The sequence below is a fragment of the Zeus faber genome (assembly GCF_960531495.2).
Source record: "Zeus faber genome assembly, chromosome: 14".
Lineage (NCBI taxonomy): Eukaryota > Metazoa > Chordata > Actinopteri > Zeiformes > Zeidae > Zeus > Zeus faber.
The window spans coordinates 1,701,101-1,726,689 of NC_137200.1; the positions used below are offsets into that span (position 1 = coordinate 1,701,101).

Genomic DNA, 25,589 nt, shown 5'->3' on the forward strand with positions numbered 1-25,589 from the left:
TATAAGAATTTAGAGTGAGCCTAAGGCATTGAACTCTTCTGTTGTTCTTTTTCTTTTTTCTTTCTTCCTCTCTTTTACTATGCTGAGTGAAAGCTGGGGAAAGATAGAGAAGATGGAATGAGTCTGAACTGAATCATCCATAGGGCAGATGACAAGACATCTGGCAGATCTTCACAGACACTGAGGCTTGCGGATGACAACGTTCTGGAATCCTGAATCCATCCAATCCAATTAAAGGCCAGTACGGTTTTATCCACAAACTCTTTCAACAGACCTCACCTGCATTTACCTATATGCCTATAAATTTAGTTATAATAAATGTGTTTAGCTTGTTTTCACATATGGGTTTGTAGTAGTTCTTTTTCATACATTGCATTTGCAATTATTTAGTGAGAGACTTGGCAACGGACTCACCAATTAAGGCATTTGCCTAATTAATAGAGTATTATTGACTGATTGATTGATTGATCACATGTGGCAACGCTGATTTGATTTAAATACTGTTGAGTTCTGTGAATATTGGTTTCATTATCTGGGTATGATTTATCTATGCTGTTTTGAGAATGAACACTAATATAATTTTGATAATTGAACATAAATGAGTGTGATCAGATGCATCAGATGGTGAACAAGTGAATTGGCTTTCACAAGTGGGAAGCGATTGGTCTCCTTTAGGGTTGGCAAATTCAGCTGTTGTTGGGTTGAGTGTGATTACACGGTGCTTTATAAACACATTTTTTAAATAATTCAATTCAATATACAATAAAAGAAAAATAAGAGGGTCATTAGGATGTCAAAAATGGATACTAAAATTACAAAAGTAATCACTCCTATTGATGTAGTGCAAAAGAACAATCCCCTGATTAAAGATATTGCAAAAATTTTAGGAAAATGGAGCAAGCGTTGGCCGGACATTGAACAACCATGGCCATTTGAAGGAACTCTTAACCCGGATGTGATTAAAACAATGCAGGTGCTCGTGTCCACATATAAAGTAAATCAAAAGAAAGGCAAGAAAGGAAAGAGACGCACGGAGAAAAGACAAACAGAACTTGGCATTCTGCAACTGGTTGCAAAGGAGGGACAGACATGGTTTGAAGCTGCAAAGGAAAAAAGAGAACAAAGTAAACAAGAAATAAAGAAAAATGAAAAGGAAACAGAAAAATTGATGGAGAAGATTACCGCACCCTTCTCACATACAGTATCTGTAAAGAAGCCCCCACCTTATGAGAAGGAGGTGAAGTTCACTGATGTTTATCCCCAGCTCCCAGTGATTACACAGGAAGGCAACTATCTCTGCAAAGATGAAGATGAGCAAATAATAGAGATGGGCAAGGCTAAAACAACCATCAAGATGTATCAGAGCTCCAACAGTACCAAGAGAAGGAACCGTCTGGGAAGCACACAACGGGTCAGAAGTCTGGAAATAGGAGAAGAGATTGGGAGTGACTCTGACGAAGCTATTGGAGGATACGACCCAGCAGTCAGACGGATGTTGGCTAAAGCGGAGAAAAAGGGAGATCGACCAGTGAGGAAAATGTCACCAGGAACGGACGACACGGATGAAAGTGAACAGGGTGAAAGCGATGAAGAAACGGAGAAAGAAGGTCCTTCCTGTTTTCAACCGTTAGCGGCCAGCACTGTGGTAGGAGATGACAGACGCATGATTTTAAGAGAGATTGAGAGGAGTATAGACAGATGCCTCAAGGACATAAGTGACTCCACCTGTCCAGAAGTTCAACAAGTATTGGAAAAACAATTACACGAATTGCAAACAGACAGAGAAGAAACTCCAGAAGAAAAAGCCTCAAAAGCCAGACACATTGAGGTATGGGCTACGTCCAAGAAAAGGAAAGAGACCCAACAAAATTTAGAATACAAGCCTTGGCGGAATACAGATATGTCTAACATACTTGAAAAGTTACCCACTCTTCAAGATGGAGCACATCCGTGGATCTCAAAGCTGGAAGAGGTTTTGGTGGGAACACAGCCTGCCATGGGAGATATTAAGAGACTTCTGGCTAGCCTCATTGGAGTCCCAGCTATGGAAGAGATCCTGCAGACGGCAGGCCTTAACAGATACGTGGCAACTGCAGTATATGACCCAGAACTGTTCGCTGCAAGCAGAGGTCGGATGTGGAGAGCATTGAAAGATGCTTTTCCAACAAACGTACACCCGGACAACATCTTTATCGAGGCATTGGGCCCACAGGAAAATCCAAGAGCTTATGTGTCAAGGGTTCATCAAGTGGGGAGAAATATCACAGGAAATGATCCAGATTTGAATCAAATGGAGATATCAATTCTCCGAGCCAAAATACAGAAGGGGCTGCCTCTTCAAGTGAGGAGCAAAGTGACAGAAGTGGTTGGTCTTGGAAGCATGACCAAAGGTGTTTATACGGATCACATAACACATCAAGTGAAGCTATATCAGAAAAAGGAGCATGACCAGAAAGAACAGGACCAGGAGACTCTCAGAAAACTCAACCAAATACAGTTGGTGGATAAGAAGAATGAGGATAAGAAGGCCAAAGAGAAGGTTTATAGATGAGCAGAACAGAAGGAATTGTAGGTAGATAATGCACTGCGGCGCCCCTAAGGGGAGCAGCCGAAAGGAGGGGATTCTTGGTGGTGGAATGAGGAAGTAAAGGAGCAGCTATGACGATAAACACCAATGAATATCTTGAGAAAGAGTATGACATTGTGAAAAGTGTGCCACATGTGACTTTAATGGTGGCTGAATGATTTGAGCAGAAGCATATAGGAGAAATGATGGCAGAAGCTGAGGAAATAAAGGAGAATCTTGCTATCTGGATAAGTGAAGAACAGAAGTTCATGAAAATCATGATTTCAGCTCAAGGACAAGGTCAACCACAAGTGATACAGATGACACATGAGTCAATGTTCAGCGCTAAATTGGACTCATGAGAGAGGAGATGCTGCAACAAATTCCAGAATGTTTGTGGTCACGACATAGTACTGACATCGGACTTGTGAAGTCAGCCCAACCGGTGAGAGTTGACCTGAGACCAGGAACCAAACCTCCTTGGAAGAACCAATACCCACTAAAGGAGGAGGCAATCAAAGGGATTGAACCACGAATTGAAGGACTGTTAAAAGCAGGTGTAGTGGAAATATGTTTGGATCCTCAGAGCAATATGCCTATATTGACTTTAAAGAAACCAGATGAGTCCTATCGCTTGGTACATGATTTAAGAGCGATAAATGAAGTGGTGCAGGATTTTCCAGCAGATGTACCAGATCCACATACCTTGTTAGCCCAAATTCCTCCAGAGGCTACACACTTCACAGTGTTGGATTTGTGTGGAGCATTTTTCAGTGTTCCACTGAGCGAAGAAAGTCAAGGATTGTTTGGATTCACATACAAAGGACAAACCTTCAAGTACAAGAGGCTCCCTCAAGGATTCAAACATAGCCCTCACATTTTCAATAAAGTATTGCAGGATGACCTGGCTGGGATTGATCAGATCTTGAAAAGTACTGTCATTCAGTATGTGGATGACATTGTCATCTGTTCACCAGATAAGGAAACATGCCATGAGGACTCAATCAAACTGTTACAGCTATTGGCAGACAAAGGACACAAGGCCTCTCAGAAGAAGCTACAATATTGTCAAGAAAAAGTCGTTTATTTGGGTCAAACAATAACCCATGGACACAGACGCATCTCTGAGAGTCATTTGGAAGCCATTCGAACGGCACCAAAGCCTAGAACAGTCAGAGAGATGATGACATTTCTTGGCATTGCGGGATATTCTTCAGCCTGGGTAGAAGATTATGCCTGCCTAACAGGGCCTTTCAGAGCCATGATAAAAGAGACTGGGAATGCTCAACTCCATTGTAACCTCACCTGGACGCAGGAAGGTCTTATGGCATTTGAAACGATCAAACAGAGGCTACAAGAAGCTCCAGCACTAGCACTGCCAGACTACTCTAAGAACTTTTTGCTGTATGTGGCTACGTCCACTGGAGGCAAATATGCATGTGCAGTTCTTTGTCAGCCAACAGGTACAGGAACAAGCCCTCAACCTGTGTCGTATTATTCTACTGCCTATTCAGAAGTAGAATCGGGGCTACCACGGTGCTACAGAGCAATGGTGGGAGTTTATCTAATGTATGAGAAAGCATCATCAGTAACTATGGGTTACCCAGTGACAATTCTTAGCCATCATAGTCTCAGAAATCTTTTGAACTTCGGTAAATGTACATTGACTATGTCTAGGCTAAGAGACTATCATAGGCTCTTAGAGCAGGAAGATGTCACCTTAGTAAGGTGCGTCACGGTAAATCCAGCTGATAATTTACCAACACCAGGGGATGGAGAGCCACATGATTGTATTCAGGAAGTAGAGAGATATGCAAAGCTCAGATCAGACTTGCAAGCTTTCCCTCTGCATGTGTCAGATGTGGAGTATTGGACTGATGGGTCCTGCTATGGAATAGGAGACACATTGAGTGCTGGTTATGCAGTAGTCAAAGCCCAGGCAACTGAATTTGTTGTTGAGAAAGCAGAAGTAATACCACAACCTGCTTCTGCAGAGCTTGCTGAGCTTGTGGGCCTGACTGAAGCTTGTCTATTGGCCAAAGGCAAGCGAGTGACAATATATACAGATTCGGCATATGCACATAATGTGTGTCATTTATTTGGATCAGTGTGGAAAAATCGAGGATTTAAGAAAACCGATGGTTCTCCGATACAGCATCATGCCCAAATAATGAAATTGTTGCATGCAATGATGAAACCAAAGGAAATAGCTGTAGCTAAGTGTGCAGCACACAAAATGGACACGTCAAGGGTCACACAAGGTAACAAAGCGGCTGATGAGGCTGCTAAAGCAGTTACATGAGCAAACAAAGCAGGCAAGGTTCTTCTGGTCACTCATGAAGTGGACTTGGAAGATAAAATCACGCTCAGAGATGTGATCTCGATGCAAGAAGCGGCGTCAGCCATAGATAAACAATTATGGTTGGACCGAGGGGCCACACAAGAGTCTACTGGTCTGTGGGGAAATCATGAAGGACTGATGGTAGCACCCCTGACCTACTAGGTCTGATGATTCAGGAAGCACATGGGTTAGCCCATGTTGCAACGGGGGAGGTAAGCATAAAGATCACGAAAGAGTATGGTTTTTGGGCACCGTACTTGCTTGAGCAAATTGATTATGTCATAGGCAGATGCACATCTGTCTTAAAAATAACGTTCGGAGGGGTGTGTTGAGTCCACCCGGTCACATTCCAACTCCGACAGGTCCTATGCGTGAGTTGGTTGTGGATTTTGTTGACATGATAAGACCAATAGGAGGTAAAAGATACATGCTAGTCGTCATGGATAGATTTTCACGGTGGCCTCAGGCATGTCCAACCAAGCGTAAAGATGCTCAGTCGATTGCCAAGTTCTTGTGTCGGGAAGTCATAAGCAGGTGGAGACTTCCAGATCGGATATCCTCAGATAATGGGAAAGAGTTTGTGGATAGAACAGTAAAATTAATTCTGCAAAAATTGGGAATTAAACAACGTTTAGGAGCTGTTTATCATCCACAAAGCTAAGGAGTTTGTAAAAAAAATGAATGGCGTGGTGAAAAATCGCATTGTTAAAATCTGTCAGCACACAGGACTGAATTGGGTAGAGGTGTGTAGTTAGGAGCTAACACGAGTAGAGAAAGACCCATTCTAAATATCTGATTCCATCATTTACTCAACACTATTGTTAACAGGGAAAATACATGGACAAAGGGGGGAAAGGAAAATGTTAATCATATATTGGAATAATGTTAAAGTATAATGCAAAAGTGAAATTATTATACTGTATTTGATGTTTGTGCAAGATACTGGCTGGTGATTCTTTCTTTCAGGACCAGTCAGAGGATGGCTGTGTCCAGAGATCCTAACAGACTAATGGACTTGAACACTCAAACATGGACACTCGACAATGGAGGATGGAAATGGACGGCGGACCCTGAATGAAGACATCATGAGCAGGAGTGTCGAGTGAAATATCATTAAAAGTTGATGGTGTTTAAAAGCAACAGTTCAATACATACATATGTGTCCTGAATGTTTTTATAATATTGGAGTTTGTTTACTACAATGTAACCTGTATTATTGATGAATATCCTGTACTCTACACTAGATATTTTTAGAAAGACATTACTTTGATTTGCTATTGTTTTCTTTGAGTTGTCTGTAGTAGTGTGAAGTGAATACATTGGGACCTCGGGTATTTTCTTTTTTTGCGGATTTTGAGGGACATTGGTGCTAGGCAGGGATAGGTCCACTGGAACGTCCGATGGGTCGACCAGCCTGACTTTGGACAAATTTTTGATTTATTTCTGAGGCTCTAAATGTATGCATTTATATGTAACATCCTATACAGTATTCTAAACCCTTCGTCTTTTTCTGTTAATTGATTTGGAGTACCTTAGGTGGTTGCCTGGGGCAGAGAGACCGTGAGAGAATTTTCCTGTCTTGATTGATTGATGGATGTTCTAAGAAATGAAGCTGCCAGATGGGTTTTTCACTCTCACACTCCACAAATTTGCTGTATTGCTATGACTAAGCATGGTCAGAAGGGTATATTATAACCAATTGTGTTTGTTATTAAGTGATTTCTATTAAGCCAATTAACATTGTATGTTAAATTACTCTCCTCTCTGTCGAGACTTTGTGTAGTCTCGAAGGGGGGAATATGAGGTGTCTGGAAGGTTTGAGGTGAATAGGTCACTGGGCTCCCAGAGCTGAGATACAGTGGGGCAAAAAAGTATTTAGTCAGCCACCACTTGTGCAAGTTCTCCCACTTAAAAAGATGAGAGAGGCCTGTAATTTTCATCAAAGGTACACTTCAACTATGAGAGACAGAATGGGGGGAAAGAATCCAGGAAATCACATTGTAGGATTTTTAATGAATTCATTGGTGAATTCCTCGGTAAAATAAGTATTTGGTCACCTACAAACAAGCAAGATTTCTGGCTTTCACAGACCTGTAACTTTTTCTTTAAGAGGCTCCTCTGTCCTCCACTCGTTACCTGTATTAATGGCACCTGTTTGAACTCGTTATCAGTATAAAAGACACCTGTCCACAACCTCAAACAGTCACACTCCAAACTCCACTATGGCCAAGACCAAAGAGCTATTTAAGGACATCAGAAAAAAAATTGTAGACCTGCACCAGGCTGGGAAGACTGAATCTGCAATAGGTAAGCAGCTTGTTGTGAAGAAATCAACTGTGGGAGCAATTTTTAGAAAATGGAAGACATACAAGACCACTGATAATCTCCCTCGAACTCTCCACGTAGGATCTCACCCCGTGGGGTCAAAATGATCACAAGAACGGTGAGCAAACTTCCCAGAACCACACGGGGGGACCTAGTGAATGACCTGCAGAGAGCTGGGACCAAAGTAACAAAGGCTACCATCAGTAATACACTACGCCGCCAGGGACTCAAATCCTGCAGTGCCAGACGTGTCCCCCTGCTTAAGCCAGTACATGTCCAGGCCCGTCTGAAGTTTGCTAGAGAGCATTTGGATGATCCAGAAGAGGATTGGGAGAATGTCAGATGAAACCCAAATAGAACTTTTTGGTAAAAACTCAACTTGTCGTGTTTGGAATAGAAAGAAAGCTGAGTTGCATCCAAAGAACACCAAACCTACTGTGAAGCATGGGGGTGGAAACATGATGCTTTGGGTCTGTTTTTCTGCAAAGGGACCAGGACGACTGATCCGTGTAAAGGAAAGAATGAATGGGGCCATGTATCGTGAGATTTTGAGTGAAAACCTCCTCCCATCAGCAAGGGCATTGAAGATGAAACGTGGCTGGGTCTTTCAGCATGACAATGATCCCAAACACACCGCCCGGGCAACGAAGGAGTGGCTTCGTAAGAAGCATTTCAAGGTCCTGGAGTGGCCTAGCCAGTCTCCAGATCTCAACCCCATAGAAAATCTTTGGAGGGAGTTGAAAGTCCGTGTTGCCCAGCGACAGCCCCAAAACATCACTACTCTAGAAGAGATCTGCATGGAGGAATGGGTCAAAATACCAGCAACAGTGTGTGAAAACCTTGTGAAGACTTACAGAAAACGTTTGACCTCTGTCATTGCAAACAAAGGGTATATAACAAAGTATTGAGACGAACTTTTGTTATTGACCAAATACTTATTTTCCACCATAATTTGCAAATAAATTCTTTAAAAATCAGACAATGTGATTTTCTGGATTTATTTTTCTCATTTTGTCTCTCATAGTTGACGTATACCTATGATGAAAATAACAGGCCTCTCTCATCTTTTTAAGTGGGAGAACTTGCACAATTGGTGGCTGACTAAATAATTTTTTGCCCCACTGTATAGTGCGGTCATAATATTAACTATGTTATTATTAGATTTATTGCCTCGATGTCATACGAAGAGTGAAGACAACAATGGGTCTATTCAGAGGTCCTATGGGAGAGAAATTTTGTTGATTCCTCCAGCTCGACCAGAGGAGGAAATGCTTAGATTTATGACAGGACAGAGGCTGAGCGGGCACGTATGGGTTGGAACCAGATGTGGTATGTTATCTCTGTACAGCTTAAAAAGCGAATGCAGAGCGTCACTTGGCAGAGATCCCATCCGGCTTGGGTCTCTCGCAGGACGTCCTAGGCATGTCTGGTTTGATGCTGATTTGTGTAATAAAACTATTATTTTAATCAAGTCAGTGTCAGCGGTCACTCCTTCATTCTTTAACACATCACACCCATAAAGAAACTACAAGCGCTAAATAAAAATGGAATAAAATAACAAAGAATAACATGATATACTCATGATATTCTAAGAATTGTATCACTATATCTAGAGAGCTATGATATTGTCTTGTGTTCCTCTGAACTGGACACATGCCACAAAGACTCACAAACTTATTTTGACTCTTTTGGCACAACGAAGGCATAGTTAAAAGACCACTGACTGTGGACCTGAGAGTTCTTGCTGGTTTGTGTATAATGAGCATTTATTTTATATATTGAGGTGCAAGGCCATTTATAGCTTTATTTACAAGTAGCAGAATTGTTTTAATCAATCCTGGTTTTAGCAGGGAGCCAATGTAGAGATCTAAGAACAGGTGTGATGTGTTCAAACCTTTATTTTCTGTGACGTCAGCGGAGGCGAGAAGTGTGGCTTGATTGAGTGGGGAACAGTTTGGATTTTTATGTTTGGCATGTTAAGCAGATGCACATGATAACGCAAAAATCTTTGTGGTGTCATTTGTGTTGGTTTACCAGTTTGTAGGATCAGTTCTAATTTAGAAGAGAAATATGCCACCGGGCGGAGTTTTCCCCCATGGGGTCGACACAGCACCGATAGCACATTTCCACCCTCTTGATCCACAAACTGCGTAAACGGGAGACTATAGTCAGGGAAACCAAGTGTGGGTGTGACAGTAAGGGAGTGTCAGATCAGTGAAGGCCGCCCGAGCCTCGGGTGTCCTGGGTGTGTGTACATGTCACCTGATCAGCCATGGCTTGGGTCGTTCCCTGGGGTCCCCTCCTCCCGGCGTCAACTCTGATGTTGTCCTGATTCCCGTTTGACCCCACTTGCTCTGTTGTTGTCTCTGTCATGACATGAAACAGTTGCGCTTCCCGTGATTTTTCCCTTTTTTGTTACCCATGGTTATTTATCCTGACTATCTTCGCTGTCCCTCGTGTCTTTAGGTTAAGGCTAAGTCTCTAAGTAAGATATTCATGTGAGCTATTGTGGCACGGTGGCGCAGTGCATTGCACTGCTGCCTCACAGCAAGAAGGTCCTGGGTTCGATTCCCGCCTGGGGCGCTGTTGGCACCGTGCTCCGGCGGGTTATCTCCCAAATAGGAGCCTTTCTGTGTGGAGTTTGCATGTTCTCCCCGTGCTCACATGGGGTTTCCCTCACGTCAGTAAGAACATGCACCCATCATTGTCTGACCAGCAATGGACATTTATCACCTGGTCCCCGGGCGCATCCACGTATGCTGCCAAAAGCAGAGGATCCATTTCACCGGCCACCATCAAAGCGTGTGTGTGTGCAAGCATGTTGTGTGACGAATAGACTCCTGTTTCTCCGAGACTCTTTAAAACCCCAAGGCAATGTATTTAAAAAGCTGTGGAACATTCAAATTGATCATCTTCTTTTTTCTCACAGCTGACAAGGGCCATCAGTCTGCAAAACAGGGAAGGACGAAGAAGACAAGAGGCAGGAGACAGGATCAAAGTGACACACTAATAAAACTATTATTTATTGGGTTTTAAAAAAAAGCGTACACTTGAGTCGAGTACAGCAGATTTAAAAAACTCCAAAAAGCTATTTGAAACAGTTGCATTTGGAGTACAGAGCTTTTTAGAATTGTTTGCAGGTTGGTATTTTTTTTTCCCAGTTCTGTATTCTTCAGGAGGTGCACTGGAATTTTTATAAATTATGTAAAAACCTGATACCACAAAAATCGCTGAACATCGTAAGCAACATACAAACAAAAAAGAAAAGGGAAAAAATAACATGATTTTTGCGTTTCATGTTACTCTCTTTATTATTGTACAGATAATATACAAACTGGTCCTATGTATCATAATCGCGTATACCTAAATTCTTTCTGTGAGATTAAAAGGGTTTGAGATAAATAGACGAGTATCTCTAAAGGGTATGAGGTAAGTGAACACAGGAAGCATGTTAACTCCAACAAAACAAGCAGAAGCAAAGAGCCCGCTCATGTGAAACAATATTTTTTCTCAAACACGGGATTATGGGATGCTTGGTATCAGCAGACCGCTGCACAGTCACCACCTCTGAGTAGAACAACTGCAATTTGAGTAGCACATTGTGCCCATATTTGAATAGTAAACAGGTACAAAACTACAACCAAAAAAACAAAAATAAAGAAAACAAAAAAACATCACTTTCAGATTCCATACTCCAATTGAAATACTCCAATTGACAATAGTTTTGGGAGGAAGGGGGTGAGGGGTGTGGGGGGCAGTATACCAAGAAATTAATCACAGGTTGACGGGAGTGTTCTAGTTATTAGATGGCTGAGTTGCAGATAAAAGCACGGCAGCTTCTCCGGGGCTGTCCGGGTCCAAAGGAAGAGGACGAGAAGAGGAAAATTAGTCCAATTGTCGCCACACGGCACTCTGGCAGTGGCTGACTAGATGAACCCTACGGCCGCTTACCTTCCCCATGATAATGTTCACATTATCTGTGTTTGTCGGAGGATTTATGAGTGCGGTTGTCAAGGGAAAAATAAATGAAATCATAATCCAAAACCCCAGCAGAAAATGTTTGGATACCAAGTATTTTAATGGTTGTTAATTTAATTGTCTTTTTCCACAAAGTGGACGGTGTCCTGTCAATGTGAAATTGTGTACTCCGACTTTGCAATACAGGCTGTTTTAGGGGTTGAGATATTCCATAAAATAGCTCATACCATGGGACAGCCCATGATTTGATGTTTCAATGTGGGATATTGGTCATGGGACTATGTATTAGAATAAAACAAAAAAAGGTTAAAAATCGAATCAAATATCACCAAAAACAAGCAGCAGAAACATCTCAAAGACCAGTTCCACCCCAGAATGTTAAAAAGGAAAAAAAAAAAAAAGGAAGTAAAGAAGGAAAGAAAAGAGAAATTCTGAAGCACCGAACAGATTCAAGGATATTGTTTTTTCTCTTCCTTTCCGCCGCTGCTCTCCCTCTTCTCTTTCTTTTCCGATTTTTCCTTGTCATGCCTTGACTCCTGCCGCAGAAGAAAGAAAAAAAGACAAAAAAAAAACAAAACAAAAAACTGTCAATTGAACTGCAAGTGAATTCAACCAGCATTTCCGATCAAGGGTGATGTGGAACTGACCTTCTTGCCTCCAGAGGAAGTTCTCTCGGGTTTCACAGACTCCCCTTTCTCTTTGCTGGACGACTTGGGGCGCTTGCTCTTCTCCTTCTCGGCTGAAAGGGGAGAGTCTGACAAAGGGCTGGTGCTCTTGCCGTTTTTTGAGGGGTCTGTGAAGAGGAGAGCGCGCATTCAAATATATGTGTTAAACACTTCTTATTTGTCTTGTTAAATGAGGCACAATTTGACCCAGGTTGCACCCGGTCTTGTAAATTAACAAAACGCAAATAAGACAGAGACAACAGATCACATTCTTCTTGATGAAGGTGAACTCACTGGTTCCATTCTCATCCTTCCTGCGTTTGGACTCTTGGCTCAGCTCGCGGTCGCTGACGAGGTGCTCCTGAAAGCAAACGAAAATCAGCAACAATTTCCAACGGTAGCTATCCTGTACTCTAGCTGTTTGCACACAGACCAAGACAGGCTTCACCTCAGAATAAACCAGAGACTGTTGTTACAGAACACAATCAAAGAAAATATCAGTGGAACAAAAGATCGCTCAGGATGAAAAAAGCCATCTGCGGGGCATAGAAAAGTGTTCCAATTAGTAAATCAGTTGAGAGAAAATGAAGTTGCATTAAATAAAATCATACTAAAAAGACTTATTTGGGCCTGCAAACCTTATGAAATGGAAAGTATTTATTGATATACACTTCCTGTCAATAAACTGTACAGACAGGTACAGAGTATACATTTTGAGAAAAGACAATCAGAAACTGTTACCATTCCAATTTTTAAGTTAGCCTCTTTAAAAGCATCTAGTGAAATTAGATGTTCAAAAGCCGTCAACATTAGTAGAGATAGTAGAGCCTTATAGGTCCTTTATTTAAGTGCCAGAAGTTCAATGAACACCTTAAGAAAAGGTCCACAGTAGAACATAATGTCCAAATGAACGTCCACAGCATCTCATTTTATGGCAAAATCTCCAGATCATAATTTGCGCCACCTAATCCTAGGAGTACTGTTGCATCCAGACTTGGAGAGACACAGACCTCGAAATAACAGCACTATGACTAGATCTAGGGAAATGGCTTCATCATCCATTAAATTGTCTATTAGAACCACAGTCTAAACACCACAGACGAACAACATTTTTATTAAAAAAAAAAAAAATTCCATCGGTGCACCGATTAAACAGCAACACAGTCCTTGTTGTAAGTTACTCTATATGATAGATACAGTACATGTGCGGCAAGGCCTGCAAGAACATGAGGGGATTAACGATACACCAGGCTAGGATGAGATGCTTGACAGGGGAAGTCACGACACAGCGTACAGAAGCAACTTCTGGTGAGACGCAGGAGCCAGGCCCGGTGACAAACCACAGTGCCCAGAGCCTCCAAGTGTCGCACATACCCACTGCCAGCACTCTACTGGCTACCACTTTGGCTGGCAGTGCACAGAACCCACAAGCGCCATCAGCTGCCTGCAATGTACAGGACCGCCAGAGCTACCAAGCAGCAACAATGTCAGCTGCCAGTAATGGTACTCCGCCTGCCCGACCAAGGATCCAATGGCCCCAGTCCTCAAAGAGATCTGAGTGGCAATAACTTGATGAGGATGTGGACCAGATCTTGGAGGAGACAGCCAAGGGGGATGTGGACCGCCGGCTGAAAACTATGATCACCATCATAGCAAACATCGCAGCTGAGCAATTTGGGACAAAGGACATCAAGCCCACACCATCGACCTATGCTACAAGCCACTGCCCAAAGAGAATCAAACGTCTCAGAGAAGAACTGAAATCGCTCAAAAGACAGTACAAGAAAGCAGGAGAAGGCAATCCTTCGGAAAGAACTCCTGACCCTTTGGAGAGCGGAGAGCCACAGAGAGAGCAAGGAAGAGAGCGGCATTCCTGGCCAACCCCTTCAAGTTGACCAAGCAACTACTTGGTCAAAAAGGACTGGTCGCTTGACCTGCACCAGAGATGCCATCAGCTACCACCTCAAGAGCACCTACAGTGACAGCAGGAGAGATCAGCCACTAGGGCCATGCAATGCGCGGATTACACCACCAGAGCCAACAGCAGACTTCAACATGAAGGAGCCCTGCTTGAGTGAAGTGAAGGACGTGGTGAAGAGGGTAAGAGCTAGCTCAGCGCCAGGCCCAAGTAGAGTGCCCTACAAGATCTATAAGAACTGCCCAAAGTTACTCCATCGGCTTGGCCTTGAGGGTGATCTGGAGGAGAGGGAAGATTGCCCAGTCTTGGAGATACGCAGAGGGGGTATTCATAGCGAAAGAGGAGGGATCTGAGAATATTGACCAGTTTCTGATCCCCTTGATCCGCGTGGAGAGCAAGATCTTCTTCAGCGTCATCTCCAAGAGACTCTCCAACTTCCTGCTGAACAACTACATTGACCTGTCGGTGCAGAAGGGAGGCATGCCGGGTGTCCCTGGTTGCCTTGAACACACTGGCGTGGTGACCCAGCTTATCAGGGAGGCGAGAGAGGGCCGAGGGGATCTAGCTGTACTGTGTTGGACCCCACAAGCTGGTCAAGGTTGCACTGGATCGACACCACGTACCCCAGAAGGTGAAAGGCCTCCTCCTGGACTATTACAGTAAGTTCAGTTTAAGGGCCTCCTCCGGCTCATTAACATCTGACTGGCACCAGTTGGAAGTAGGGATAATCATCGGCTGCACCATCTCTGTGACCCTTTTTGGACTGGCAATGAACATGCTGGTTAAGTCAGCGGAGGTAGAGTGCCAAGGCCCTCTCAGCAACTCCGGAGTAAGGCAACCCCACATCAGAGCCTTTATGGATGACCTGACAGTGACAACATCAGTGGCAGGAGCCAGGCGGATTCTCCAAGGGTTGGAAAAGCTTGTGTCCTGGGCACACATGAGTTTCAAACCCGCAAAGTCCCGTTCCTTGGTTCTGAAGAAGGGGAAGGTCACCGACAGGTTCCGCTTCAGGCTTGGAGAAGACCAGATCCCGTCAGTCACCGAAAGACCAGTGGAAAGCCTCGGGGGTCTTCAACAGCAGCCTGAAGGACACCGATTCTATGAAGGCCACCAGCACCGATCTGGAGAGCTGGATGAGAGCGGTGGACAAGTCTGGCCTCCCGGGAAGATTCAAGGCATGGGTCTACCAGCACGGGATCCTTCCAAGAATCCTCTGGCCCCTGCTCATTTTTGAAGTTCCCATGACTGTGGTGGAGTGCTTCGAGCGCACGGTGAGCAGCTATCTGCGTAGATGGCTGGGCTTGCCACGCAGCCCGAGTAGCATCGGGTTGTACGGAAACAGCAATAAGCTCAGGCTCCCATTCAGCTCAGTCAGGGAGGAGTTCATTGTGGCACGGCAACGAGAACACCTGCAGTACACCGGATCAAGAGACAACAAAGTGCAGGCGCAGGGATCGAACGGGCGGGGACGGGGAGGAAGTGGAGGGCGGGAGAGGCAGTCCAGCAGGAAGAAGCTCGGCTGGAGCACAAGGCCCTTCTTGGGAATGTGACACAGGGCAGAGTCGGACTCGGGAGCTCAACATCAACCCGATACGACACTGCCAGTGGGAAGGAGAGGCGGAAGCTGGTGCAGGAGAAGGTGCAATCTTCAGTTGAGGAAGAGCGACTGACCGACAGTGGCGATGCGACAACAGGGTGCCTGGCTGAAGTGGGAACAGGCGATGGAGCGGAAAGTCACCTGGCAGGACATCTGGAAGTGGAACCCCCAGAGGATTAAGTTCTTGATCCAGGGGGTTTACGATGTCCTCCCCAGTCCAGCTAACTTGTTCGCATGGGGAAAAGTAGAAACACCAGAATGTCCCCTTTGTTCCAAAACAGGTACCCTCGAGCACATCCTGAGCAGTTGCTCCAAGGCACTGAGCGAAGGACGGTATCGCTGGAGACGCGACCAGGTCGTCAAGTCCATCGCTGAGGCAATCAGCGGGGGATCAACGACAGCAGATACACCCACGCTACAGCCAGGAGGATTGAGTTTGTCAAGGCAGGTGAGAAGCCAAGGAACTGCTCTGTTGGGCTGCTATCCACAGCAGGAGACTGGGTGACGACAGTTCACCTCGTGAGTCAGTTGAAAATTCCATCACACATCACCCAGACTTTGTTGAGACCAGACATTATCTTGGTCTCAGAGGCCAAAAGCCAGCTAATCCTACTGAAACTGACAGTGCCCTGGGAAGAGCGAATGGAGGAAGCACAAGAGAGGAATAGGGCCAGGAGCTGGTGGAGGACTGCCGCAGGAGTAGTTGGAGGACCAGGTGCATGCCAGTTGAAGTTGGCATTACATTACATTATTATTATTACGTTGCATTTAGCAGACACTTTTATCCAAAGCGACTTACAATTATTCAAACACCGACGGACGAAATCTGGAGCAATTAGTGGTTATGTGTCTTGCTCAAGGACACTACAGCATGCTAGCAGGAGGAGCCTGGGATCGAACAAGCAACCTTTAGATTACTAGACGACCAGCTCTACCTCCTGAGCTACCATCCCCAGCGGTAGGCAGGTGGGGGTTTGCAAGCCATTCCCTCAGAAAGACCTATGGAGTGCTGGGCATTACGGGCCTTAGTAGGAAAAAAGCCATCAACAACATGGAGCCAGCGGAAAAGGCGTCCAGATGGCTGTGGCTGAAAAGGGGTGACCAGTGGGGTCAGTAGCATGCCGCTTGGACAGGCATTCTAAAGGCCGAGGCTTGATCAACCTTGGTTTGGGTCACCCGGACGAGGGCGTCTGTTGCAAGACCCAAAACACCCAATGACTACAGGATACAACACTGATGAGCTGTGTCCAAGTTTGAGCATCAGAAGATGTATTTAAAACTCATATAGACCCATATAATAGATAAATATATAAATCGATATAATGGGACCATCGGATCAAGAGTAGCCGTCGGCATGCCAGGACTTCTACGCTTTGTGACATGCCAGGACTTCTACTCTGAGGTAAGTACTGGAGGTAAGTTAAGGTAAGTTTAATTTAGGAGGATTTAAATGTATATTGAATACAACACAGAAAATTAATTCTATGATATAATTATAGAACCCAGAATCGCGTTTGTGGTGCCTGCGAGCACCTCGTGTCGATTACGCACATTTTTGTATTTTTAGAGCTTATAGAGCTTATTGTGCGTAAACACTGGGTGTCATGACATTTCACTGGATATACTGTATGTATGACCGTATGCATGCATGTATTTGACAAATAATCTCTTAAACTTGAACACATTATAAAGGTCCATGGTACTTTCATAGCTCTAAGAACCTTTGGAAGAACCCTCTTTTTTTGTGTCTGCACTACTGAACTAGGAACGATCATAGTGATTTGGACTGCTGTTTTGAGCCTTTTTAGCTCCTACTCCAGGGCAGGGACTAACCAGAACAAGAGTAACCTTCAGTAACCTAAGTGCACGGTGATTTAGATTAAATTCAACTGTCATTGCACAGAGTACAAGGACACATCGGCATACTACCTGGAGGAGCCCGGGATCAAACCGACAATCTTCGGTTTACTAGACGACCCGCTCTATCTCCTGAACCACTACCCCATGATCGGTCCAGACGTGAGTCGTAAGTCTATTTTTCACCTCCAATTTGTCAGAAACTGCTTTGGTGGATAAGGTGAAATACATGAAAGTTTGTAGATACATATATAATACATATATAACACCGAACTCGCGCTGAAACCCCATTGGCTCACATCACTTCAGAGTTCCTACTGGTGGTGTGAATGCAACCAGAAAAAAAGCCTAGATAAAGCCTAGATACTTGAAGGTATGTAGTTCTCGGGGAACCAGTTCCTTATTCCCCTTGGGGAGTCCCCACAACTGTTTGGTCCAAAAAGACCGAATGTCCTCCCTGAAGTCCCTTGTATGATCAGGTTCAACAAAGTACTCAGTACTCACTCTCTTCCTCTCTTTCCGATCCTTCTCTTCCTTCTTCTCTTTGGATCGGCCTTGTGAGATCTCTGAGTCTTTCTTTTCCAGCTCCCTCTCTCTGCTCTTGGACCGCGCGACTGAATTGTAGTTCACGTGGTTCTGTAGAAACAATTATACATTTCTCACAGATGCAAACAACGTATGTTACATGATACTTAAGACAAAATTAGTCAAAACTCTTTTTACAGTTTTGATGTGGCATAATTGTTAAATAAGCTAAAGATGTCTGACATTTATTTTCCAGGAATCTCTACACTGTATTCATTAAGCACCATTAAGCAGATGGCGCCAAACATTATTTTCTATTGTTAATAGTGAGCATAATATTTAATTACAATATAGCGAGATAAGCGAGATCTGTGATAATGGCTGACTGAATTAAATTGAACACTGCTGGATGATGCCAACTGACTCAAATAAGTAGTAACGTTATCAAATACTTCAGAAACTAATGTCTTGAAGACAGTCACTTGAGATGCAATCTGTGCCAACGCTATAGCAAGAACACAATGAGAGATCAATCTTCCATTGTTGGGAGTTTTGTACTCACCATCATACTATAGTCTTATAGTATGATGGTGAGTACAAACCTCTTTTCAAAACAATTTCTCAGATATTAAATAGTAAATAAAAACACTAGTGCAAAAATAAGGTTTAGGTTAAAAAATACTAGACTTTTCCTTTAAGTAATATAGATCACAGCAGCCATAGTCCAGCACCAGAGCCAGTGTCCTTATCAAGGGCAATGGAATGTGTGTGAACCTAACGTGTATGCCTGTTGATGCAAACAATGGGAGAACAAAGCGCACAAAGAGAGGCATCAATCGGTCACAACAGTCCCAATCAGCTTAGAACCCAGGAACTACCTGCTGTGAAGCACAGTGCTAACAACTGTATTATTTAACATTTCCAAAAACGTTTTTATCCCATTAATTATTAATTTCCTCCTTTAACACACACAAGTACGTTTTTTACCTATTCAAAGCCACTTAAATGGGAGGTGAAGGGCTTGCCGCCTCCTAACCTATCTTCTGCTGTGCTCATTCTGTGAGATCCCATACATTTTCAATTTGGCGCATCATTACCACCAAAGATATTTTATTAATTATAATAAAAGCAAAGCTGGGCGACAATCACATAACGTTATATGGCATAGCTCAGTCGTCTTCCATGGTCATTTAATTTGGATATTTGTAGTCTAAATTGATATGAGGACATGATATGAAAATGCATCACAATGATGTTTTAAAATATTTGCTTACTTCGAAGATTTTGATCTGATACACTTAACATTACCTTAAAGTTCAAAGTGAACTTCAATTTAGATTCCTTAAAGCAGCACTATGTAACTTTTGGTATTTGGCGCCGCAACAGTTTCAGTGCAATTTCACTTTTACACCACTGTCGATAAACTTGGTCCGGAGGTGTCCGAAAATATGTATACTGTTTGTTAATTAGCCAATATAAAAATATGAGTTGTCATCAAGAAAATGTTTAAGTGTAATGCAACACGTGTGCTGAAAAAACCAACTGACGTACCACGACATACAGTATATTGACAGTGTGTAAGTTTTCCTATGATAAACTCAGTAATGAACGCTTCCTTATTGCCCAGCCTTTGTACTGAGATTAAGCAGTAGAGTCAGTTCAAACCTTGGCTGCAGAATCCTTGGGCTCGTTGCTATTGTCCTGTAGGAATGAATGGAGATGACAGATGAGCTGGGAGGGGGCGTGGGGGTTGGGGGGGTTGTTCAGAGAGCAGCAGTCGGAAGAAAGGGGGGGGGGGGGGTCGGAGGCCTCTTCGACCCAACAGCGTACTTCTCCTTTGACCTCTGACCTTCAAGGACTAAGACTTGGACAAGGTTATGACATAGAGGAGAGTTTATTGGCTTAACATCTGTAATGTTAAAACTTTGAATAGAAATACCCTGAGAATAGGGGAAAGATTAATAGTAATTCTTACTACTAAAAAAGTCTGAAACTTTAGGAAGCATATTAGAAAAAATACCTAGGGTGCAGGCTGGTATTTAAATCCATATAAAGTGCAAACGCTATAAATAACAAGTTTGACAAAATAGCTCCAACTTTTATGTACTTGTCTGAATCCCTACATAAGGTAACGGTTGCTGTCACTTACAGTCGTGGAATGGATAAGACACAGGGAGCCTATTTCTCTGCAGGATGGGTTTTATAAAGACCTAGCACAAGCTCCCAGCTGTTTGGGTAATGCTCCGGTCGATTCAGGATTCGCCCAGACTTCCTTTCCCTCTCTCCCATTCTCTCTTTGCAGGGGCGGCTTTGCTTTGAATTTCCTCCGTCGTGTTTTTTTTGGGGGTGGGGGTGGGTGGGGGTGGGGGTGGGGGGTGGGGGTGGTGGTGGTGGTGGTGGTGGTTGTGCTGAAGAGTGCCGTTTTCTCCATTGATGGCAGTTGCTGGTGGCTCTTTTCCTTGGAGGTAGTATGGATGCCACCGTCCGCCAGATGTTGAGACGTCGTCGTCGGAGGCAGGCTCGCTGGTCGGGTGACGGTGGTGGTGCTCCAACAGGTGAAGAGGCTGCATGCAGGCTGGCGGAACAAACTTACAGCGCAGACGGAGGGGGCCGCATGTTCAGCCGCGGCAGAAATTGTGCTCCGGTGGTGCTTAGAAACTCCAGCTGGATGCGTGAGAATATCTTCATCTGGACACCGCCATATTACGAGGAAAATGCCGCTTCAACTGTGGATTCTTCTTTGTGACAAAGGGGGTTGAAAAAATTTCTCCAGGGATATTTAAATACTTTTTCTTAGCTTTCTCTTGGAAAGAGGGTAACTCCTGGATCAGCAAGCAGATTTTACTTGGGAAGAATATTCTTTCAAAAAAAGTTAAAAAATACATAGGGGAGGACGGGACGTGTAGAATCAGTATAAAAAAAAAAATTAAAAAAAAAATAATTCTTCCAAGGCACTATGACTGCTCTCCTTAAAACGAAAATATTTAAATATTTCTATATGAAAATAATTTAATATATACATTATTTTATATACAAGTCCATGATGCTTTCTCCCCCCCAAATCAGGAAGATTTTGCACAGATGTCCATTGCAATGCTTTCCAACTGCCCTGGGTTAGGATTGGAATTCCAGATGCCACGCCTGTATGTGCAGCAACTCTCCGTGGTGGTCTTGAGAACAGTTGAGGATGCTCCGGCAGATAGAGAAGAAACACGGGCACAGCCTTTCCTCAGGCCATACTAACCTTAACAGACGAGGAATGGGACGGTGACGGGTGGCTGTCAAGTTTTCGTCTTTTGTGATCTGCAAAAACAGAAAGTGAAAGTTTAACGATATCGCCTTTGAGGTTAAATTTGAGCTGAAATGTAAGAGCAGGTGTATAAGCGTGGAACAATGTCATAGATGTGATGACAATAGATATTATCTTGGGTGCTTTGCATGCGCCCATTGGTTAGAAATGATGGGAGGGAAAGGGTGGATACACAGTTTGGTTGACCGTTAAGTAAGAAAAGTAGTAGGTTTGGATAAACAGGGATCTACTACACATAAAGCGGTATTTGTAATACGGTATCAACATTCAAGAGGTTATTTGTCACAGAATGAATAGAACACTAATAAATATGTGAATGTCTAAAATAATAATGATAAAATACAGCATTGATATTTTCTCGCAAAAGCAAGACAAGAAGAGAAGGACAGAACCATCCCTCACCCCTCTCGGCAGACTCAGATCTGGGACCTGGCGACTTGAGGGATGCAGCAGTGCTCCTGTCTCCCTTCTCCTTACTCTTGGCCTCCTTGGCTGTGTCTCGCTCCCTGGACGGCTCCTTGGAATCACCGTTGCCCGACTTGGCCTTGTCCTCCTTGACGCTCTTCTCCTCCGCTTTCAGCTTGTCGCGGTCGGCCTTGGGGGTCTTCTCCTTACCCTCACGGGCGGCCCGCTCGTCTCTCTGCTTTTCCCGACGGTCACCCTTTGACTCTGGCGTGCTGCCTGCCGCCTTGTCCTTTTTTTCTTTCTTCTCCTTACCACCCTTCTCTTTGTCATCCCTCTCTTTGACCAATTTGGTGCTGAAATGGAAGACATGCAATGTTTTTGAATGTTCTAAACTCTGTAACTGGAGGAATGCATGACACACTTTTGGGTTCAATGAGACAAATTATAAACTTTCTGTTTATTTGATGTGCAAAGTAAGGAAGAGAGCGCCACATGTGATCTCATTACAAAAACCCTTTCTTCAGGTCAAGCAGTCATTTCTTTTTTTGGGGGGCGCTACCATTTTAGTATTTTTTATTTTTATTTGTTTCTTATAGAGTACCAGTTAAAAAACATTAAAATTACATAAAAAAGGGTCTTACAGAGTACCAATTTCAGTCTAAAAAGTCACAATAATAAAAAATAAATCTTTCACAATGAGACCTTCTTAGTGATTTGACTTCCAGCACCTCCTAAATCTGCATTTACTTTGACAGCAATGGATCAGCTTAAAAAGGAGTTACAGCATGTTAGTACATGGTAAATCTACCTAATGAGAGCACCGTTCCCATTGCTTGTGGTTACTTTGGCCGCTGTGTTGTTTGCTTTGTTCACTGGCTTAACCGTGGCCTGAGATTTCTCCTTGCTTCGTTCTGTGGAAACACAAAGCACCATATACCCATGTTGTCTGTATAATGTATCCAAGTACATCAATTATTAATAACTACTTTAGTTTATTATTTTCGCAATAGCTATGGTAAAAGAAAACATACAACATATACATAACAATAGAAAGCAACACTAATTGTGCAGGAAACAAAATAAGTCCTCTCCTTAATTCAGCGAGTTAAAAAAAATGACATGAACATTTGGGTAGACAATTTTCCTCAACCCAAGTGGTGCATACATACACCCAATTCGCAACTAATTCAATGCAACATTTTACCATTTGGTTAGTAGAATGCATACGATGGGACAAAAATGACCCGGATTGTGGTTTTATTTCAAATTTTTAATCGTCATGTTTTTGATGATGTGAACTCACCGTTTCTCAGTTAGCTTAATTAAATTTTAATGAATTTAAATATGTACAAATCTATACATAAAAACAAAACAAACTTAACATATGTATTCTAAGGGGGTCAAATTGCCTATGCATTCTAGGGTTCAAATGCCCATTCAATTCAGATGGAATTTAAAGATCTTAGAAAATGATTGCTGCCACCTCAAACAATGGCAATTGGATGATAATGTAATTTTGTGACAGCTCTAATACCGACTGCAATGTTAGACAGGAAAAGAGGACCCACCCCCGTCCTCGGACATGCTGTCCTCCGTCTTTCCAGTGCTGGCCGCGGGCTTGCCCGTGCTGCTGGGACCGTTTTGCTGGCTGGCGGGCGTGGCACTGCGCACGGGCTGCTCCTTGTGGTGAAACTCATTCTCAGGGACCATGTGCACCTTCCGGCTTTTCAACTGACCTGAATAACTGCAAGAGGCACACAGGGTTTACACGTGTCACAGAGAGAACTTCACATAGGACTGCATCCAAAATAATAACTGCAGGAAAACTACCAAATGCCTAATGTCTGTCTATATAGAACTTAGCTCAGAATAGTTTAGTACATCTGTATATGCTGAGAAACAGATCAGGGTTGTTTATTAAAGGGTGCTGTGTCCTATAACTTGGGTTCCCAAACCATTGTATGTATATACAGTATATGTACAGTATACTGTGGACCACTACATTTTCTTCACGGATCCCTAGGAGGCCACCGACCCTGTTTAGTAACCCCTATTCTATAACACTAGCTAGTTTTGATTTGATTTGATTTCTAGGCAATATGATTTGACCCACATACAGCTCAACAGTCCTCATGAAACATTAGCATTAGATTTACTCTGACGCTGACAGGAGAGGGACTTGCTGTCTTTCGCTAGAGTAAATAGCGTCAGCCAAGACTCCAGACGAAATTTTTTCCACCACTGCCTCGCAACCGTCCCGAAAAACAATTTTAACCGCACTGAAGTGAATGTAAACCGTCCCAAAATTAAAATGTTGTTTCTTTACTCTAAGGTTGTTAGTGGCATAATAGAATCACCATTAAAATATTGAGGAAATAATTATAATTATTTTGCTCCATCCAAAGAAATGTTTAGAACAAAATTGTAGATTTTTTATTAAAATATAAATATAACAAGGCTATAACATGACAACGAGCTACGACTTGTTTTTTGGCTTATAGCAGAGAACAGCAGAATTACTGTATTAAACATTAACAACAATTAAAAGTTTTTTACATTAATGAAAACAATATTCCTCTTGAGGTAGTAGTGCACCTGGTCAAGAGGCCTCAGATGTCACACATTCAAATCTCTACTTTCCAAAAAATGTAAAATATTATTGTCTGAAAGTACCCGATATTTACTTATGTTTTTGCTTTGTTTTGATATTCCCCTCTGGTCATATCAAATTATTCGATTTTAAATGAGAAAATGATCAATAACGATTATCCAAAAATATATACATTTGGATAATAATAATAATATAATAATAATTATAATATTGAAATATAGATATTTTTGATAATTGTAATTCAATAACATTTATATACTTTTTTATGTATTTGAATATTTAAATAAAAAAATATATTCCATGTGAATGTTTGTTAAACGAAAGCTAACAAGCTAGCATTAGCTTTGGTTTCCTATTGTTTCCTATGGGCTGGACGGCTAGAACATCGAACAGGGCTCACGATGGAGCCGGAAAACAAGTTACGGAGCAGGAAAACAGCTTCGCTGGGCCACAAACCCACACACAGCCCTCGACACAGAGAAGCTGGGACAGCGTTTCCCGGCTCCCGTTAGCAGCGTTTGCCGGAGCTGACAGCCCCACCATAGCGAACAACCGTAGTGAGTGACGAGAAGACTGCACTGTGATGCTGCTTTCACACATTCACTGCAATCCTGAAATTACACAGACATTACCCGGAATCATTTGGACCCGACATTAACTGGACTTTACCAAGCCAGCACCCTAGTACAAAGTCTGCAAAATGTCCGATTGAGTGGTATGTCTGAACAGAGCCGGTGATTGTCTGGAGCATTCACAGTGAGTGAGTGGGTGTGTCTCGTGTTGATGACATCTCTACCATGCGCCAGTTATTTACCTTTGTGCGGATCTTCGTGCTCGGAGCGTAGCTGCTTCATACTCCTTTCTACTTTCCTTTATATTCCTTTCCGCTCTTTTGTTTATATTACGTCAAAATACCTGGAGTGTCAACGCCAAAAAATATAAGTTGGTAGCATCGTCCACCATCTTGGGTGTGCTAAATCTCCACAGTCTCATTGTGTCATGTCCTGCCTCCTACATGCTCTACTTAGGCTCCGCCACTTGTCTAAATCAAATAGAGTATTTTGAGGTGGTGTAAAAGCAGCTTGAGTGAGTGAGAGGAGGTGGGGCTATGTGGGTGCTGCAGCGGGGGGTGTGTGTGTGTGTGTGTGTGTGTGTATGTGTGTCAACTCACTGCCGGTAAATAGAGAGCGAGCCAAGCGCAAGCTGGTACCTGATAATAAATAGATATTTGGCATCAATTTTGGTATTAAACAAAATGTGTTTTGGCCCGGCAGGCTGATACATACATACACACAAAAATCCCTTTCGTCCTGGGGAAGATGTCTGTTTGTTCCAAACACATTCTCTATCGTCACTGGGATGACGGGACGCCATTAGTCTCAAGCCCTGGAGTTAGATTCTAAAATCAACAAGTGAGGTTTTGGCAAAACTAGTTTGAAACAGTTCTTTCCAAGTGTCGTAGCAAACTTCTGCTACACCTCAAAATTA

At 43.1% G+C, this 25,589-nt stretch overlaps 1 protein-coding gene across 1 annotated transcript in view; it reads right to left on the reverse strand.

Moving 5' to 3' along the window:
- Positions 1-10,231: 10,231 nt before the first annotated feature.
- The window catches only part of thoc2 (THO complex 2), a 66,302-nt gene continuing 50,944 nt past the window's right edge, over positions 10,232-25,589 (reverse strand). Inside the window, exons 29-39 of the mRNA XM_080013300.1 lie at positions 23,059-23,234; positions 22,299-22,401; positions 21,488-21,843; positions 21,020-21,078; positions 19,441-19,476; positions 17,755-17,886; positions 12,170-12,236; positions 11,858-12,003; positions 11,670-11,746; positions 11,184-11,233; positions 10,232-11,079 (exon numbers count right to left, since the gene is read on the reverse strand). Of these exons, the coding sequence (XP_079869426.1) occupies positions 11,206-11,233; positions 11,670-11,746; positions 11,858-12,003; positions 12,170-12,236; positions 17,755-17,886; positions 19,441-19,476; positions 21,020-21,078; positions 21,488-21,843; positions 22,299-22,401; positions 23,059-23,234 (1,180 nt within the window). The 3' untranslated portion in view covers positions 10,232-11,079; positions 11,184-11,205. The remainder of the gene's footprint in view (positions 11,080-11,183; positions 11,234-11,669; positions 11,747-11,857; positions 12,004-12,169; positions 12,237-17,754; positions 17,887-19,440; positions 19,477-21,019; positions 21,079-21,487; positions 21,844-22,298; positions 22,402-23,058; positions 23,235-25,589) is intronic.